A 19186-nucleotide genomic window follows, 5' to 3' on the forward strand; every position below is an offset into this window, starting at 1 on the left:
AAACTATTTTCTATCTACTTTTTCTTTCTGAATCTTGTTTCCTCAGTTCCTTTTCCAGCCCCTTCCATTTAACAACACTTTTCAGTTCCTTTGTATTTCTGTTTAGCTCACCTTTTCACCAAAGGAAATATTCAGGACAAAATAGCAGCAACACCGATTTTCCACTGCCAGTGGTGTGGACAGGTCACTTTATTGCTTGTATGCTATAGGCTGGTTCCAGTCAGCCTTTTCGCTCCGTCTCACCCATCCCCTCACACTAGAGCCCTCATACAATATGGCTTTGTTTGGTGTAGTGGTTAAGTGTGTGGACTCTAATCTGGGAGAACCGGGTTTGATTCCCCACTCCTCCACTTGCACCTGCTGATGTGACCTTGGGTCAGTCACAGGCTCTGGCACAGCTGTCCTTGAAAAACAGCCGTTTGTGTCAGAGTTCTCTCAGCCCCACCCACCTCACAGGGTGTTTGTTGTGGGGAGGGGAAGGGAAAGGAGTTTGTAAGCCGCTCTGAGACTCCAAGTGAAGGGCGGGGTATAAATCCAATCTCTTCTTCTCTTCTTCTTCTTTTGTACGTGCAGGTCCCATGATCCCCAGCGTAGCCTTTTTTGGTGGTTAGAGAAAATCTCCCCTTCCTTTCCCTCCAGTGGAGAAATGTACCCAATCCATTTCCATTCTCTTTTTTGCACTGGGAGAGGGGGTAAAAGAAGACTGCCAGCGATTCGTACTGGTCTTTATGACTGTGAAAATTATGTGGAATTGAATCAACTGTGCTGTGGAGCCAGTCCGTAAACAGAGTGGGGGAATGGCCAGACTGAGAAGGGTATACAATTTGTGTGCCTTCTAGTTGCAGATATCAAGAAATAACAAGTAAAGTTTTAAACATTCCTCTTAAGCCTTCATAGCACAAAAAAAGCATGCTAAAACTCACTGATATTTTGTTGCTGCAGGATAAAACAGAAACTCCTCTGGAGTGTGTTAAAATTTTGTCAAATGGAAGTGTATTTGTTCAGAATTTTTTTTTTATGCTGCCTCTCCAGGAAGCTTTGTCACCACATGAGAAGTTTACAGTGATTTTATAACCAGAAAACTTAGTAATGTGAAATTTTATTTTCTAGAAAGGCATCAAAAGAAGGCCAGGACTATCAAAATGAACTCCGAAAACTGGAATCTGATATTGGAAGATCAGAATCTCGGTACAAGTTATAATTGGTTATAATTGGAGACAAATGCAACAACGCTGTTAAAATTTTGAAAACTGTATCCTTTTTTAAAAGCTGTTTTGCTTACTCTCTTAATCATTTCCCCTTGTTATCTGAAGTTCTTGTGCTTGCGCTATTTCTCTGTTTTTTAAAAAGAAATTCCCATATCATCTCCTGCTCTTATTGTGTCACCTTCCTTTTCTTTGAATTTCTGTCTCTTATAGACTGTGAACCTGCAGGTAAGGTCTGTCTTTTCTTTTTTGACTTTGGTAAAACACTTAAGGGGTGGATCCCATGCCCTTCAAGATTCCCTGCCCCCTTCCACACACGCTGCATATCCCCTCCTGGCCCCTCACCCTGTATCTGAAGTTCCACCAACCCCAGAACAAAGTTTGAAGAAGCGCAGCAGATTGTAGAGGGAAGGGGGAAGCAGGAAATTTCCATTCCACAGGTGCAATTGTGTTCAAAGTACACAGGATTTAACCCTTGATTTTTTTTCACTTACGGTATAAAACATCACAATAATGACTATATCCTAATTATGTTCCTATTGTTGTTGTTCAGTCGCACAGTCGAGTCCGACTCTTCGCGACCCCATGGACGAGCTCTCTCCAGGCCTCCCGGTCTTCTGCCGTCCTCTGAAGTTGGCTCAACTTCATGTTCGTTGCATCGATGACACTGTCTAACCATCTCATCCTTTGCCGTCCCCGTCTTCTTTGACCTTCAATCTTTCCAAGCATCAGGGTCTTCTCCAGTGAGTGCTCCCTTCTCATTTGGTGGCCAAAGTATTTGAGCTTCAGTTTCATTATCTGGCCTTCCAGGGAACAGTCAGGGTTGATTTCTTTGAGGATTGACTGATTTGTTCTTCTTGCAGTCCAAGGGACTCTCAAGAGTCTCCTCCAGCACCATAGTTCAAAAGAATCTATTCTTCGGCGCTCGGCCTTCCTTATAGTCCAGCTCTCGCAGCCATACATGACTACTGGGAATACCATTGCTTTGACCATGCGGACTTTTGTTGGCAGGGTGATGTCTCTACTTTTTATCATGCTGTTTAGGTTCGCCATCGCTTTCCTCCCAAGGAGCAGGCGTCTTTTAATTTCATGGCTGCAGTCACAGTCTGCGGTGATTTGATGACTAGGGAGCCATGTACCTGATGTTATCTGCAGGTCGTCTTGAAGAAACAGGCTCTGAAGAACTGCTCTTCCAAAAGCAGCATCAGTTTTAGCACAGTGCATCACCACCAGGAACTTCTCAAAGGCTGAAGTCAGTGAACCAATAGCAGACCTGCAGAGATATGTCACCAAGTATCTGGAGAAAGTGGCAGAATCAGGAGCCATAATGACCCTTTCACAGTACTAGCTTGCTTGATACGTTCGCATCAAACTTTAAAGCCAGGCATCTTTCCCGGCATTTGAAAGACATGTTTGCACTCACTGGAGAAAACCCTGATGCTGGGAAAGATTGAAGGTCAAAGAAGACGGGGACGGCAAAGGATGAGATGGTTAGACAGTGGTAGGATCTTGAGCATGACCTTGCTAGCGTGTGATATGAGTGCAATTGTGCGATAGTTTGAACATTCCTTGGCATTGCCCTTCTTTGGGATTGGAATGTATACTGATCTTTTCCAATCCTGTGGCCACTGTTGCGTTTTCCAAATTTGCTGGCAAATGGAGTGCAGAACTTTAACAGCATCATCTTCTAAGACTTTGAATAGCTCAGCTGGAATACCATCACCTCCACTAGCTTTGTTGTTAGTAATGCTTTCTAAGGCCCATTTAACTTCACATTCCAGGATGTCTGGCTCAAGGTCAGTGATTATACCGTCGTGTTTGTCAAGGACATTGAGGTCTTTCTTGTATAGTTCTTCTGTGTATTCTTGCCATCTTTTCCTAATCTCTTCTGCTTCTGTTAGGTCCCTACCGTTTTTGTCCTTTATCATGGCCAGCTTTGCATGGAACGCTCCCTTGATTTCTCCAATTTTCTTGAAGAGATCTCTAGTCCTTCCCATTCTATTGTTTTCTTCTATTACTTTGCACTGTTCATTCAGGAAGGCCTCCTTATCTCTCCTTGCTGTTCTCTGGAAATCTGCGTTCAGTTGGGTAAATCTTTCCTTTTCGCCTTTGCCTTTCGCTTTCCTTCTTTCCTCTGCTATTTGTAAAGCCTCATCAGAAAGCCATTTTGCTTTCTTGCATTTCTTTTTCTTTGGTATGGTGGTGATTGCTGCCTCCTGTACGATGTCACGAACCTCTGTCCATAGTTCTTCAGGCACTCTATCTATCAAATCCAGACCCTTGAATCTATTCTTCACCTCTACTGTATATTCATCAGGGATGCGATCTAGGTCAAACCTGAATGGCCTCGTGGTTTTCCCAATTTTCTTCAGTTTAAGTCTGAATTTTGCAATGAGTAGCTCATGATCTGAACCACAGTCAGCTCCAGGTCTTGTTTTTACTGACTGGATAGAGCTTCTCCATCTTTGACTGCAAATTATATAGTCAATCTGATTTCGGTGTTGCCCATCTGGTGATGTCCATGTGTAGAGTCGCCTCTTAGGTTGTTGGAAAAGGGTGTTCGCTATGACCAGTGTGTTCTCTTGACAAAACTCTGTTAACCTTTGCCCTGCTTCATTTTGCTTTCCAAGGCCAAACTTGTCTGTTATTCCAGTTACCTTTTGACTTCCTACTTTAGCATTCCAGTCCCCTATGATGATGAGGACATCATTTTTTGGTGTTAGTTCTAGGAGGTGTTGTAGGTCTTCATAGAACCGGTCCACTTCAGCCTCTTCTGCATCAGTGGTTGGGGCATAGACTTGGATTACTGTGATGTTGAATGGTTTGCCTTGGAATCGGACAGAAATCATTCTGTCATTTTTGAGATTGTATCCCAGTACTGCCTTTTGCACTCTCTTGTTGACTATAAAGGCCACACCATTTTTTCTACGAGATTCCTGGCCACAGTAGTAGATATAATGGTCTTCTGAGTTAAATTCGCCCATTCCTGTCCACTTTAGTTCACTGATTCCTAGGATATCGATGTTCAGTCTTGCCATCTCATTTTTGACCACGTCAAGCTTACCTTGATTCATAGATCTTACATTCCAGGTTCCTATGCAGTATTGTTCTTTGCAGCATCGGACTTTCCTTTCACCATCAGACACATCCACAACTGAGCGTCCTTTCGGCTTTGGCCCAGCCGCTTCACTCTTTCTGGGGTTACTTGTACTTGTCCTCTGCTCTTCCTCAGTAGCATATTGGACACCTTCCGACCTGAGGGGCTCATCTTCCGGCGTCATATCTTTTAGCCTTTTGATACTGTCCATGGGGTTTTCTTGGCAAACATACTGGAGTGGGTTGCCATTTCCTTCTCCAGGTGGATCACGCTTGGTCTGAGTTCTCTGCTGTGGCCTGTCCGTCTTGGGTGGCCCTTCACGGCATAGCCCACAGCTTCATTGAACTGCGCAAGCCCCCTCGCCACGACAAGGCAGTGATCCATGAGTTCCTATTACCCTTTCATATACTTCATCTGTATCGTACTTCAGTTCACACTGATGAAACTATGTTATTTATAAATGCAGACGCACACTTTGCATAATGTTCCTATTTACTGGAAGGCCCGTATGAAAATATATTTTATGTATGTTTCTGGATGCTTCACTTATGACATTTGGTTTTGTTTCTGTCTTTCCCCCCCCCCCCTTTTAGATTTACTAATACTCTGAAAGAGCAAGAGCAGTCCTTGCTTGCCTGCCAAAAAGTATGCAAACGTTTACAGGAAGAAGTGATTGAGAAAGAAAGGGAAGAAGAAGGCCTGAGAAAAAGAACCAGCCGCTTGGAGAGTGAACTGGAAACAATTAAGAATCATCTCAGGCAGCGAGAGGAAGAAGTGGTAATGCTTAAGCAAGAAAGGTAATCAGAAATGACTTGTCATGTGTAGCATTATAGGACAGGATGTTCTGCCCAGGATTTTCTTTCTGAGAATGTCATCGAACCGAAAGTCCCCTGCAAGTTGACTTTTTTGTGGTTCTTCACACCTGGAAGAAATCATTATGAAGCACAGTGTATGACTGAACAGTGAAAGGAGTGATATTTTAACATAAGAAGAGAGAAACAATATTTAACAATATAGTAGTAACGAGAGCGGCCTGATTTAGAGAGAGTTTGTTAACTTCCAAGCGAATTTAACTGTAGCTGGCCGAAACCTCGATGGTTGGAATCAGTAGCAGTAAGCCTTTAAATGTCCGAAGTGCTTTATGCAGGTTACCTCTACAGTGACCTGCAGCAGTGCCAGTGAGGTGGGGCAGACGGAAGTGCCATCACTCCTGAATCGAAATCTAGGGAGAGGCATCCTTCCCAGCCAATGCTGCTGGAAGACAGCAGAGGCAGGGAGCATTGTGTTAAGCACATTGTTCAGAGAGTGGCCAGCAGAACCGGCAGTGGCAGCTGCAGTAAGTACTGCGGGCCACTTGTTGCTGTGGCATCCCAGTGAGTCCTGTATCACTGCCACCAGCAAGGACGAGCAGACCCATCTCCTTGGGCATTGTTTTTCTCCACCTCATTGCCTGCCCGTGACAGCCCTATCAGGCGGGTCAATACTGCTGTTCCCTATTGCTAACGGGCATGCCCAGAACATGAGATAGTATCTTACCTAAAGCGAGTTCATGACTAACATGAGATTTGAACTAGGGGCTTCTACTTTACAACTTGAGCAGTGAGCCAGTAACATTGCATCAGTTCTGTCCTGTCCTATACACTATTCTGTTGTGAAAATTGTATTACTCTTCTATTTTGTTCCAAAAAACCTACAGTTTATACCATTTCCCCCCTACCTGTTCTAAACATGCTATCCTGTGAGAGGAGCTTGCTGTTACTTCCTGGTAAGTGGTGAACTAACATTTAAAATAACGTTTACAGACAAAGAACAAAGTTTGAGTCCAGTGGCACCTTTAAGACCAACAAAGTCATTATCTGATGAAGTGTGTGCATGCACACGAAAGCTTATACCCAGAATTAAACTTTGTTGGTCTTAAAGGTGCCACTGGACTCAAACTTTGTTCTGCTGCTTCATACCACCTGAATCTATTTACAGACCAGGGCTGCAGGTGCTTCCATTTTGGTCATATGAACCTCTGATGGTGCAAGTGAATAATGAGCAATATAATTATTTGGGTAAGCTCTCAGGAGTTACAATGTTAGGATGTGTTTGTTTTTTCCAGCTATCTGTTTTAAAGTCATCCCCCCCCCCCCCCCCCCTTTTGGGGGGGGGGTATAGTATGGATTTGCCTGAAGGGTTGTCCCTAACATTGCGCTGGCAGGTATGGAAGCTCCCATGTGTGTATCAAAGCTCCCACATCCACAAGCAGCCTCTGCACAGAGATGACTGAGCCTTAATTTTTTTCATGCTGAGGCCATTAGGAGTTTTCCTGAATGATGTGGTGTGCTACATGCAGAAAACAATTAACATTCTTCAGGTATTCATCTGCAAGACTGATTTCAACAGAACCTTTTTTCCTTCCCAGGAGAATACTTATGTGGAAGCCTCCACGTAGATTATGCATTCCAATGCAGTGTGTATTCTTCTGGGGAAAACTGTTAACATTGGGACCAGATCATAGCATCAGCATTTAATTCAGCTGAAATATATAACATGGCAGTGTTAAAAATTGTTATAGTAACACATAAGCCTTATTAAAACAACGGCCGTTCTGGTATCCATTCATAGTAGGTTTTGCATAGACCCCAAAGGGTACTTTAATTTGAGGATCCTTATCGGTGATTAAGGTTTTCAGACTGTGTCCCAGTCAGGTGATGCTGCTAACTTATGTAGTACAGTACAGGAGACCTTTACTTTTTTATTATACACACACACACACACACACACACACACACACACATATACACGCCACTGTTCTGCTCTTTTACGACTTTCAGAGTGATTCACAATATAGGTAAAATAGGGTGGATTTAGTCCGTGTGTTCTTTTTCTACTGAGAGTTAACTTTCAGTCATTTGATGGTGTGAAAAGAGGGTTTGACCTACAGTGGAGTTCTCAGCCATCATTCACTGGGCAGACTTGATTTGCCCAAGTGGCAGCTGCAGTTGGTCTTCTGGACTGCTTTCTGCTTGATTCATGCTACTTGGTATGGGGGGGAAACTGGACGCATTCAGATCCATTCCCTCTATTAAGTGACTAAAAATGTCAAGGCTTTTGAGGGAAAAATTTTCTGAATTTGAGCCCTTAGAAATTAAGGCATACAAGTTAAAGTTATATATGACATTTTGCCAGCTCCTACTCTGAAGAATATCTCTATGCAATGTGGAGCCTGCCTTTGAATCACAGCTGCATTTTCCCGGCATTGTTTCAAGCCGCAGGCATAGAGAGCTTTGAAAAGGGATTAGACAGATTCATGGAGGACAGGTCTATCAGCTATGGTGACTAAAGGGAACCTCCACATTCAGAGGCAATAAACATCTGAATCCTAGTGCCAAGAGGCAACATCAGGGGAAGGCCTCAGCAAGCATCTATGCCCTGTTATTGGCTGTCCAGAGGCCACTACTTGAGACAGGTTGCTGGACAAGATGGACCACTGGTCTGACCCAGCTGGGCTCTTCTGATATTCTTAATGGCATTTTCATTAGACCAAGTATTCCCTAATCCCACCTGTTTCCTTTACATCAGGGGAAACCTCCTCAGAGTAACACACCCAGAAAGCTCTGCAGGTCACAGAATGCTCCCAAGTCTAAACAATAAACATTTCCTCCTTCCTGGCATGACAGATGGCCTCTGAGAGGTATTAGTGTGAGAGATAAATTGTATCCAAATTACTACTTATTTTGAACTAATTGGGGTTGGGCATGTTGGCTCCTGGCCTGCGTGCCTTGTGAACACAGTGAAGTAGGAACGATAAAGATAATGAAATCAGGGCTCAGTCACAAGACCAAATCTGGGTGTGGTAGCTTGGTGTCGTGGACAATGTTCCCTCTAAGCTGTGAATTGTGAGCAAGAATTCTTCTTTGTGAGCTACTGGCATTAAAGTTGTGAGCGAGCGATTTGGTTGCTGCATAAATTAGTCTGCTCTGGAGCCATACTGTCTGAGCTAAGACAAAAATATGTGAGCCGGAGGCTAAAAAACTGTGAGCTAGCTCACACTAACTCAGCTTAGAGGGAACACTGGTCGTGGATAAAGTTCTGCCCTATGGGTTGTGCTTTGTAGGCACAGCCACACCACTGACCTTCTTCACGCAGTGTCCCTTCCTCTCTGCCTGATTGGCATATGCTAGCGGTTGGAATCCCCTGCGCTTGCTTAAAATACGCTATACCAGAATGGCCACCCAGGGATCCTGTGGTCTGCAGGGCAAGACGAAAAGCATCAGTCCATCCTCCAGCGTCCATGATCCAGGGTACAACGTGCTCTCTGAGCCGATGCTGTAGTTTAACAGTCACATGATCATGCTCAGACAGGACTGAGCATGGCATTAATAACATGGCATTAATACCTTAATAACACTTAGCATTTGCACGGGGCTCCAAGACACTTTGCATTATGTCAGTAACTCCTACAACAGCCTGAAACATTATTAATGAGGCATCAAAAAAGGGTGTCAAGTTGCAAAACTTACCAATGCCCAAAGTTTATCAAGTGTCTAAATTTGAGGTGTCCTTTGAGCTTGAGGCCCAGGGCAAATGGCACTCCTCCCTCCTGTGCTGTGATTGTCCCTGGTTCTGAATGACAGCTGCCATGCCGTCCTTCAGACAAAATATCACAAACTTGTTAGAGGTCCTAATTTTAAAATGCAAGAAAATTCATTGTTGTCCTGTATCCAACGCTAATCATTATTTCTATTTTTATTTGTTGCACACATTTTTATTGAGTCATGAACTGCAAATCGTCACAAATAAATGAGTTATCCATATAGAAAACTGCACGTTTGTAATACTACATTTGTAATACTAATATAATGTGGCGCATGCCGTCCCTAACAGGGTTACTCCGTGCATTGCAATCACAGCAAACAAGAGCAATGAAAAAGAGAACAGCATGCACTGTGGGTGAATTGCAAGTTAAAGGAGAAATCTCATCATCTAGGACAGTAATTCTCAAACTAGGGTCTACAGACAATTGAGTGTCCATGAGGATACTCCACAGAGTCTGCAAGTTTTCCCCCTCTGTCTTGCTAGAATGAATGGAGAGGAGGGATCTGCTTGCATTTAAGATGCCACCTGCCACATTAGACAGGGGTAGTAACTGGCCTGAAATGTCCAGGACAGTGGCGGAGGTAACCAACATGGGGGCATGTGTGACTTGCCATGTTTGCTTTGAAAAGGGCTGGGAGGTGGCTGAGGAGGACACACTTTGCCTAACACCTGCACAAGTGGCAGGTAGGTGAAGAAAGGAGGGTGAAGGAACAGGTGACACTGGTGGGGGAGAAGTAGAGGGGTCATGGTATCCATGAAACAACCTAAATCAAAACGTATCTCCGTAGGTTTCCAAAGTTCAAGAACCACAGACGTAGCTCAGTTCTCAGCAGCAGTTCCTTCCTGCTTGAATAAAATATACGTTGGTTATCTGTTGCTCATGGATATTTGTTATGTTTAGGGAGTCCCATCAGAACAGAATGAAGCAGCTACAGGAAACATTAAGACAGAAGGTGATGAAGGAAAAGAACTGGCAGAAAAAGGTAATAATGAATTTCCAGTCATCACTATGTTTATTTGTTTTCTTTCGCTCTAGTCAGTAGTCAGGCAAACGCATCCGGCAGCAGTTTCTTAACAGCTTCTGTTCTGCTATGCTTCAGAATTCTTTGTACAAAATCAAGGTTAGTCAACAAGAGAATATTTATTTATGAGAATTTATCCTGGGCATGTGGAGCTACACACAAACTCTCAGGACAGTGAATGATGTTAAACAGTAAACATTTCATAAAACAAGTAAAAGCGGTTAAAAAATAACCCCTAAAACACCATAAAACTATTAATTATTAGCAATAAATGGAACAAGCTTCACAAAATACACAGTGAACTTTTTCAGTGATGGACTCCAAATGGCAGATGGAATAGAAAGGTATTCATCAATTTCGGTAAAAGTGAAACCTGGAATGATAACGCATCTTTTGATTAATTGTTCCTCATATCTAGCTAATGAGTCTGTTCATGAACAAGATTTCAGATAGACTTGCTTCCAGGAAATGCACCTGAGAAACAAGCAGGTTCTTTCCCATCCCATAAATTATGCTATTAATATAATCTGTAATAGCAACAGGGGAAATAAGTCAGAATGACTGCAGCTGTTCTTCTCAGATCATAGGTGAGGCTAAATAATCAAGGAATCTCTAAAAAAAAGGGGGGGTGATGGAAACCACTTAACCTATATAAAAGGCTTGGATTCACCACACATGTACAAACACCAAAGCTGAGATCAGATGTTCTGACATGTCTAGATAGAAAAAGGAGAAAGGTTAGGGCATATGTTAATTACTTTAATGTTAATGGTTTCAACTATTTTAATGTCTAACCAGTCTGCAAACTTCTTTTAATTGCATGTAGCAAACTCATAATGGCATTGCAGGAAAATCTTGAATTCAAATACAGCAGTGGAAAACTTACTCTTCTGTGCTTTGTCACAGTGAAGAGGCTGCATTTGATGTGTCTCCCCCCCCCCACACACAAACATATAGCTAAAGTTCCTTGAGCATTTTGAGGACTTTTGCAGCAGCGATCACCCTCATTATGCAGCCACAGGAGTGGTTCTTTTAATTAAGGCACACCAGTTGACCAGAGTTCTGCCCTTCTGAAGTGTGAACACTCTGTTCATTACAAAATCTAGACAACTGGTTCTGTCAGCCTGAAATCTGGCATGGAGGAATCAAACCTGGATTGTCGAGATTTCTAGAAATCAATTATAAAATGACTCAAATATAGAAGTTTTTAAAATTACGTTCATTTTGAAGCTTCATAAGTTTGTGACAAGTTTTTCCCCACGCCCCAAATATGTCCGTGTGTGTGTTCCTGTACAAATTCAATATCATTCCAGGGGTTGTGTCCTAACTGGTCTGGGGAAAGGATTTATGAGATAGGAGAGTTCCCCATTTAGAACTTTCATTGAAGCAAGGATTAGTTATTTACATAAGCATGGTAGGTGACCTAAGCTTTCTAAAAAGTCATCACCAAAAAAAAAAAAAAATAGCCACTGCCTGCTCAGCCAGATGCACAAGAGGAAGCCCCAGCTGTCAAAGCAGACCCACTGATCTGGGGAATGAGATCCGGAAGGGGAGACGCTGCCTAATGGAAAAGTTTGTTTGGGGCATGAAGTTATTTTAAACGGCTTTTGTTTGTGTGGTTTTTGACATAATGCCATAGCAGAGTCATTATGCAAATGGCCACAGACTGTGGATGGTGCTATCCAGATGTACAATGGTTATTTTTTAAAATCCAAATGCTATGGAAGTTTGAGAAAGCAGGTGATAATAGTGGCAGGCCTCTCCTTCCTCTGCCCCCCCCCCACTCCTCCTGCCCCTGGTGCTGCGATGTCACTATAGAAGCAGGATATGAAATTGGAGCTGGAATGGGCCGGGGAGAAATGGCCCATGGAGATGTGCCCGAAAGTGGCCTTCCCTCTAGGCCATGCAGTTAAATTCTGTCTGACACATTTGTAAGAAGAAGAAGAGATTGGATTTATACCCCGCCCTTCACTTGGAGTCTCAGAGTGGCTTACAGACTCCTTTCCCTTCCCCTCCCCACAACAGACACCCTGTGAGGTGGGTGGGGCTGAGAGAGCTCTTTCAAGGACTGCCCTTGAGAGAACAGCTTTGACAGAACTATGGTTTGCCCAAGGTCATCCAGCAGGTGCAAGTGGAGGAGTGGGGAATCAAACCCGGTTCTCACAGATCAGAGTCCGCACACTTAACCACTACACCAAACTGTAAGAGGTACAGTCCCCGCACCACCATTTGGGGAGGGGCCGTGACTTAGTGGTAGAGCATCTGCTTGGCATGCAGAATGTCCCAGGTTCAATCTCTCACTTCTCCAGTTAGGGATCAGGTAGTAAGTGATGTGAAAGACCTCTAACTGCAACTCAGGAGAGCTGTTGCCAGTACGGACTTTGATGGATTAATGGTCTGATTCAATATGAGGCATCTTCATGTGCGTTCATGTGTACTTTGTCACATAATATATAAACATCGTCACAGCAACAAGCATAGTGAATGTCCATATAGAAATTCTACAGGTGCAGCTTTCGCAAAAAAAACTTGTGAAACCCAAGAGTGTCTGTGCCAGTCCTCAATTCTTTTCCTGTCCACTTAACTTGTGCAATCAAATCCATACATCACCTCACTGAGACAGTCCTTGTGTATGTTTTCCACGCACATCGAGATGCGTTATGCACTCATGTTCAAAATCATGCCCTAAAATCTTGCCAGCAGTAATACTGAATATGGATTGCTGCATGAATCAGCATACATATGTCAGCATAAATACATAACACAAGAGACGTACTTGGTGGGTTGGATCCTACCAGCTTTTTTGCTGGTGCAAGAGGAAAGGGAGACGATGCCGCCTGACTCCTCTCCTCATGGCAACCCTGTCCCATGGTTCCCAGCATAGTCGGGGGGGGGGGGAATCTAAAGGAGCCCATGTTTCCTCTTGCATCAGTGAAAAACGTGGCAAGATCCAACTCCATCTGTTCATAGGGTGGCAAAGTTCGGTTGATTTTTCTATCTCATCATCATCTAGCATGAACAATACTGCATAGGAGCAGGGAGACAAGGCATGAGCCTACTGCAGTTGCACAGCTGGCCAACCACTCTCCTGACCCATTAAGTAATAAACATCTATACGGTGAACTCACTGAAGAGGTTCACTGAAGCACTTTGATGTGTACTATATTTGTTAGCGTGATGGAGAATGGCTGTGCCTTGTATGGATGGATGAGGCAGAAATGGGTGAGAATTTTTGCTTGGATGATCACATGTCGTCACTTAGAAAGTGCATACATTTTGTGGGCTGTTACATAAGCTAAGGATGTTGAACTCCAGGGCTGATCGGCAGATTCTGACAGAAGAAAAAAAATTATGTCTGACTCCCATTAAGTACAGAGGAGATCTGTACACACAGATAACCATAGCAGTTTGGTGTAGTGGTTAAGAGCAGTGGACTCTAACGTAAGAACATAAGAGAAGCCAATGTTGGATCAGTCCAATGGCCCATCCAGTCCAACATTCTGTCACACAGCGGCCAAAAATACCAGGTGCCATCAGGAGGTCCTGGAAAACTTCCCCACTCCTCCTTCCCCACTCCTCTACATGAGGCCAGCTGGGTGACCTCGTATCAGTCACAATTCTCTTAGAACTGTCTCAGCCCCACCTATCCCACAGGGTGTCTATTGTGGGGAGATGAAGGGAAGGCAATTTGTAAGCCACTCCAAGACTCCTTTGGGTAGTGAAGAGCGGGGTATAAAACCAACTCTTCTTCTTCCTCTTTTCTTAATGGATGAATGAATGAAAGAAAGAAAGCATATTTGTGTAGACAGTTCACAAAACAGATCTGTTAAATGGTGATTTATAAGCCTTGTTGGGCAGTTCACACATGTATATATTACCCATAATTTCTTATAGCTTTGTTACTCTTACATACATGAAGCTGCCATCAAGGTCCATATTGTCTATTCAGACTAGCAGCAACTGTCCAGGGTCTCAGGCAGAGTATTTTCATATCACTCACTGCCTGATCCTGTTAACTGGAGATACTAGGGATTGAACCTGGGTGTCAGGATCCACAGCAAAACAACGAAGTACACGCTTCCAGGAAGCTTTTACTTTTATTGAAAAGCTATAGATGCAGTAACATGAACACTGTGAGGAATGGCGGGTTACCTATGCACATAATAGGATATGGGGCATTCATATGCACACCCCCCACGTAGTGCCCAATTAGAAGGGCTCCCGCGTGCGGGCATTTGCCAGAATTCTAACGGCTGCAGAAGCGGGGAACGTAAGAAGCTTCCCATGAAACCTAGACACATCAACTCCTCCAGTGGCCTTGAGATATATGCATTACAGCAAAGAAGCAATTAAGTGCATGGGAAGGAATGCACAGCAATTAGCAACATACAGCACCCTCATGGCAGCATAGCTGACACTGGGACCTTCTGCATGCCAAGCAGATGTTCTACCACTGAGCCACAACCCCAACTTTACTCCTCACTTGATGACTTTCAACTTGGATGTATGAACTGATTTCATCAGACCACATTGTGTTTTCAGGGATGTATTGTTATATATTTGACCAGCAATGTTCATAGACGCGCATCACTATTGGATGCTAGTTTCCATCAGGTGACGTTGATGAACGTGTGAACCATCGTTATCTGCCTTCTGTGCTGGGGGGGGACTAGAATGAGGGGGTCTTCACTTCTGCTTTTAAAACCTTTCATGTATTGAAAATCTAGTTTTACTGTTTACTTACGACTAGTAATTAACCCTCAATTCTCAGTGTCTGGCTCTCAAACACTCAGACCTTTCCTTTCATAGATTATACTTGTCATGACATAATTTTAGGTTTTTACTAATACATAGATCAAGCTGTCTTAAACAACCAAATTTCTCACATGTAGGATGTAATTTTAGCATGAGGTCAGTCTGTTTGCACAATCAGAATCTGTTGTGCAGCTTGACATTTAAACAGGAGAAAGAACTAATAGAAATAGGAGACAGCAGTTACATATTTGCTAACAGCTATTAAAATGTGCTGAATGTCAAGTGTTCCGAAAACGCTCTCATCAGAGCAAAGAGACGTTGTCGCCTTTTTCTTGGGTCACTGTGCCATTACATAGGCATACAATGTTCTCTGTGTTTTTTTTAAAAAATAGTAATAATTCTTTCCATCCATGTGTTTGTTAAATCAGGAGTAAAAATCTGAGTTGTTTAAAGTGGTGTTCTACTATTAGATGCATTTGGGTTATTAAAATGTTTTACACACAAAAAAAAATCAATAGTTGCTATGCAACTTGAACGGGATCAGAGAGAAGTATCTTGCAGGATGTTCATTATTCTGGCTTACTAGTTACTGTGATTTCAGGCATTAGCTAAATGGGACACATTTTCATCCACAGGGTAGCTTCCGGAGGATGTCAGGACTGTCAAAATTCATTTCAGCTCCCTTTGTCAGAGAATTCTGTTTGCAAACTAGGCTGGCCGTTATAAACACTTAGGGCTACTTCCTGACCCAAGGCTCAAGGCAAAAAACTCGTTCCATGCTTCACTGATTATGGTGAAAGCTAATTTTTCCCCTGCATTGAGATGATGTCCAGGTAGAAAAAACACTTTGTCCTCAATGGATAAGAGGAAGCATGTACAAATTGGCTCTGCACATATATTTCCCCAGGCTAAAAACCCCCTCTAACTTAGAAGCTGGAGTCCTGACTGCCCCTTCTGCCCTTCCCCTGAAGAGTTAATCTACGGTTGTGAGCATTCCCCATCTGAGCACATGCTTCTTCCTATCACTGCATGATCCCATACCTGTTTTCTACTAAAGAAACTTTTAATGCCTACAGGTATCACATTCTAGAAATATGTACCAACACTGTTACCAACTTTTTTGTCTCCTTGAGGAGTACCAGAATTTAGAAGCTGAAGAGAGGGACATTTCAACTTTAGGGAAAAGGACTTGGGAAAGGACTCCTGTCTGGCATCGTATTTGTAAATTTCCCACTGCTTGCTGCACGGCCACATTTTGACCCGTAGCTTCACCCGATTTCCCCTGTGTCTTTTCGATCTTCAAAAAACAGGATTGAGAAGACGTGGGGGAAATCGGGCGAAGCTGCGGGTCAAAATGTGGCCGTGCAGCAAGTAGTGGGAAATTGATGCTTAAAATCTGGGGAAAGGGAAGAGCGGGGGCGGCACAGCGGCTTGTGGGGAATCGGTCTCTGAGTCTGAATTAGGGAGAAGAGATTCCATGGAAGACATTTCCAAAAGGGAAGCAGTGAAGGAACTATTCTCCTGAAGGTACTCCAAGGAAGAGAGCCAGCTATTGTGAGACTCAAGCATTTGAATAAGCAGGCCTGTTAAAACCTTTCTGTAAAAGGGTAGCTAATCGTGCACAAGTGCCCCCCACAGACTGTAGCCCTCTCCCATGCTCACAGTATGGTTCTGACTTTCCCAAACCACCTTTTGCAATGCCTTACATAGTTTCAGCACACTTTTTTCATGAAATTAGTTAGACATGGCAAAACGTGGTCTATAAAAGAACTGCACTTTTTTAAAAAGAGAGAGAGATCAGAATTAGGTGATTAATATTTATATTGGAGAAAGAGTGATCTCTATCATGTCTATAACACATATTTAAATCCCTTGAAGGCTTGAGAATATTCATTTGGTTAGAAAGCTGCTGTAATGAGATCACAATTTTGTCTGCACTCCGTTAATTTCAATAACTCACCTTTTGAGATACTATCCAAGTAAAACCATTGAAAGCAGTTTAAGCATTCTGAAAACATATTGCTGCCTACTCCCCCCTCCTCTCAAGTGGTGAGCCACTTCAAGTGTAATTTTGCCAACTCCAGTCTCTACTGGATGATTGAGCGCTGGAAATGCAACTGTATTTGTAATATTTGTTTTATCTACAGATGCACAAGCAGAATGTAGCAGAGGCGCACAGATATTCCCGTGGGGCAAACCTATTAGTCCATCAACAGATTTCCAGAGAGCTCTTGTACCCCAAGATACTTCACCTCCAGTCAGCTCATAGTTCCAAATTCTGTGTGTCTGAGGATCATGCTGCCAATTGCACAGATCTGTGACTGGATTCCTCTGTGTTTTCTTTCAGCCTGAACTGAATCTCTGTGTTTGTGTGTGTTAGGACCAATGCCAAGACCACGGCCATACAGCCCGAAATATCTGCAACAACTAATGTGTTAGGACCATTAAGTTGCAGCTGGCCTACAGGTTTTCAAGGCAAGAGACAAATGGGTGGTTTGCCTTTTCCTCTCTCTGGAATCCCTTGGTGGTCTCCGATCCCAACACTAACAAGGGCCAACCTGCTTAGCTTCCAAGATCTGACGAGATCAGGCTAGCCTGGGCCATCCAAGTCAGGACAACTACATCTCTGGGGGCCCTGATGGACTTGGGGCTGTGGAGCTAGGGAAAAGTTTCCATTGGTTCATGCCTGTCTTCCCTCGCCCCAGTATAGGGGAGAGGATTAAACCCTCCCATGGCTCCACAACCCCAGTTGCAGGCCTTTCCCGCACACCTGCCTTTCACTTTGAAAGGAAATATCAGGATATCTGTGTCTGAAGCAGTAGAACAAAGTTTGAGTTCAGTGGCACCTTTAAGACCAACAAAGTTTAATTCAAGGTGTGCACACGAAAGCACATACCTTGAATAAAATTTTGTTGGTCCTACCTAAAGGTGCCACTGAACTAAAAAAAAATCGGAATATCCAGTTATGTATCTCCTGGCCTTAAATCTCCCTAAGGGTCAGGTCACACGGACATTTAGTGCGGGCTTCGCTGCTGATCCCTCGCGCATTAAAATTTCCTGTTCATATCGGCAAACCCGCCTCCCGCACCGAAGCGGGCTTAGTCCCGCGGTTTCCCGTCTTTTTATCCGCGTTTTCTGACACCCGTTGGAACATGTGTTTTCCTTGTACTCGCTCTTTGAACGCGCGATTTCACCTATCTGGACAGCCATCGATCGCAATGGTTGCGATTAGGGCCGTCTGACCGTTTCCCCCCACAATGAGATCCCCCCCCAGGCTTCTGCCTGAGCCGGGCGGACGAGCAAAGTCCTCTGCAAGGTGCTCCGGGCGACAACAGCAGCTGCTGCGGCGGGCTTTGGAAGGGAGGGAAGGTGGAAGAGGAGGCGGTGGTGGCGCAGGGAGCACGAGGCAGCGGTTTCGTGCGCCCTTGGGTTTGGCAGCGGCTGCGGGGGGGAGGGCTTTTGTGGAGTGGACCCTGCTGGGATCTCAGGGCCGTTGGTCTTTGCCAGGCTTTTCCCCTGCTGGGAGAGATTCAGGAAGTGCCGCTGAGTCCTCAAGCTATCTCCTGGGCCGCCCGAGTGGGCTGGCAGGTGAGCGGACAGGCGGGCGGAGAGAGGGGAAGGATTTTCAGGCGAGCGGGTGGTGGCAGAGAGGGGCCGGCTGCATCTAATCAGCCCGTCCCGAAGAAAAATATTCCCGATTAAATTAAAGCGGGAACAAAGCGGAATTACTGTGCCCGTGTGACCACAGCCTAAGTCCAAGCTCCAAACTCTTTCTGTGCTCCTCCTCTAGTGCCAATAGACATGACACTCTGATGGCCAAGGTCATCCTGGAACATTTGGGTTCCCGTATCAAATCTTTGAATCCCATCAGGCAGCTCTTTAGGCAGGGCCACAGAGTTAGATCGTTCATTGCCCACCTCATTGACTGTCTTTTTAAGCAACACAAAGCCGTCGCAACAGGTTCTTTTGGAAATGTAATGTATCCGTATTGCCACGTGCGTGACCGTTGGGCCATGCGGTCGCGCACAAGTCCAAAGCTTCGTTCCATGAGAACAATAGCAGAGCGGATCGTAGCCCGCACCAACCAGAGGGCAAGGTCCGCGACCGAGAGCCTATGAGACTCTCGGCCACTGTAAATAACCTATAGGGTCACTAGGGGGTGTGTTTTGGTGGTGGGTTCTGGGCATATATACCGGCCTGCGTGCCGGGGTTCCCTGTCTTGTTCTTGATTTAATAAAGTACTCTTTGCTGAATCACTCAACGTTTCCGAGTACTTTTCACTGGCGACGAGGATGGAATTCTACCCTTCTTGAACAGACCCGGAGGAGACCCTGCAGCACCGAGCACCAATCGTCACCGCCGCCACCTGCCGCCGCCGGGATCATCGCTCCATCGCTCAGCACCTCGCTCCGTCAACCCTCGGCCGCATATCGCCACGCCGCTTCACCACGCTTCACCTCGCAGCAGGGCACCGCGTTCGCCGCCGCCTCTTCGCTCACAGCGCCCGAGCACCGCACCCGCTC

General features: G+C 44.5%; 1 protein-coding gene across 1 annotated transcript in view; it reads left to right on the forward strand.

Annotated features, from left to right (window-relative positions):
• The window catches only part of LEKR1 (leucine, glutamate and lysine rich 1), a 108047-nt gene that overhangs the window by 72432 nt on the left and 16429 nt on the right, over positions 1-19186 (forward strand). The window contains exons 6-7 of the mRNA XM_015409552.1: positions 4896-5099; positions 9788-9869. Of these exons, the coding sequence (XP_015265038.1) occupies positions 4896-5099; positions 9788-9869 (286 nt within the window). The remainder of the gene's footprint in view (positions 1-4895; positions 5100-9787; positions 9870-19186) is intronic.

The sequence above is a fragment of the Gekko japonicus genome, unplaced genomic scaffold (assembly GCF_001447785.1).
Source record: "Gekko japonicus isolate JY-2015 unplaced genomic scaffold, Gekko_japonicus_V1.1 scaffold1446, whole genome shotgun sequence".
Classification (NCBI taxonomy): Eukaryota; Metazoa; Chordata; class Lepidosauria; order Squamata; family Gekkonidae; genus Gekko; species Gekko japonicus.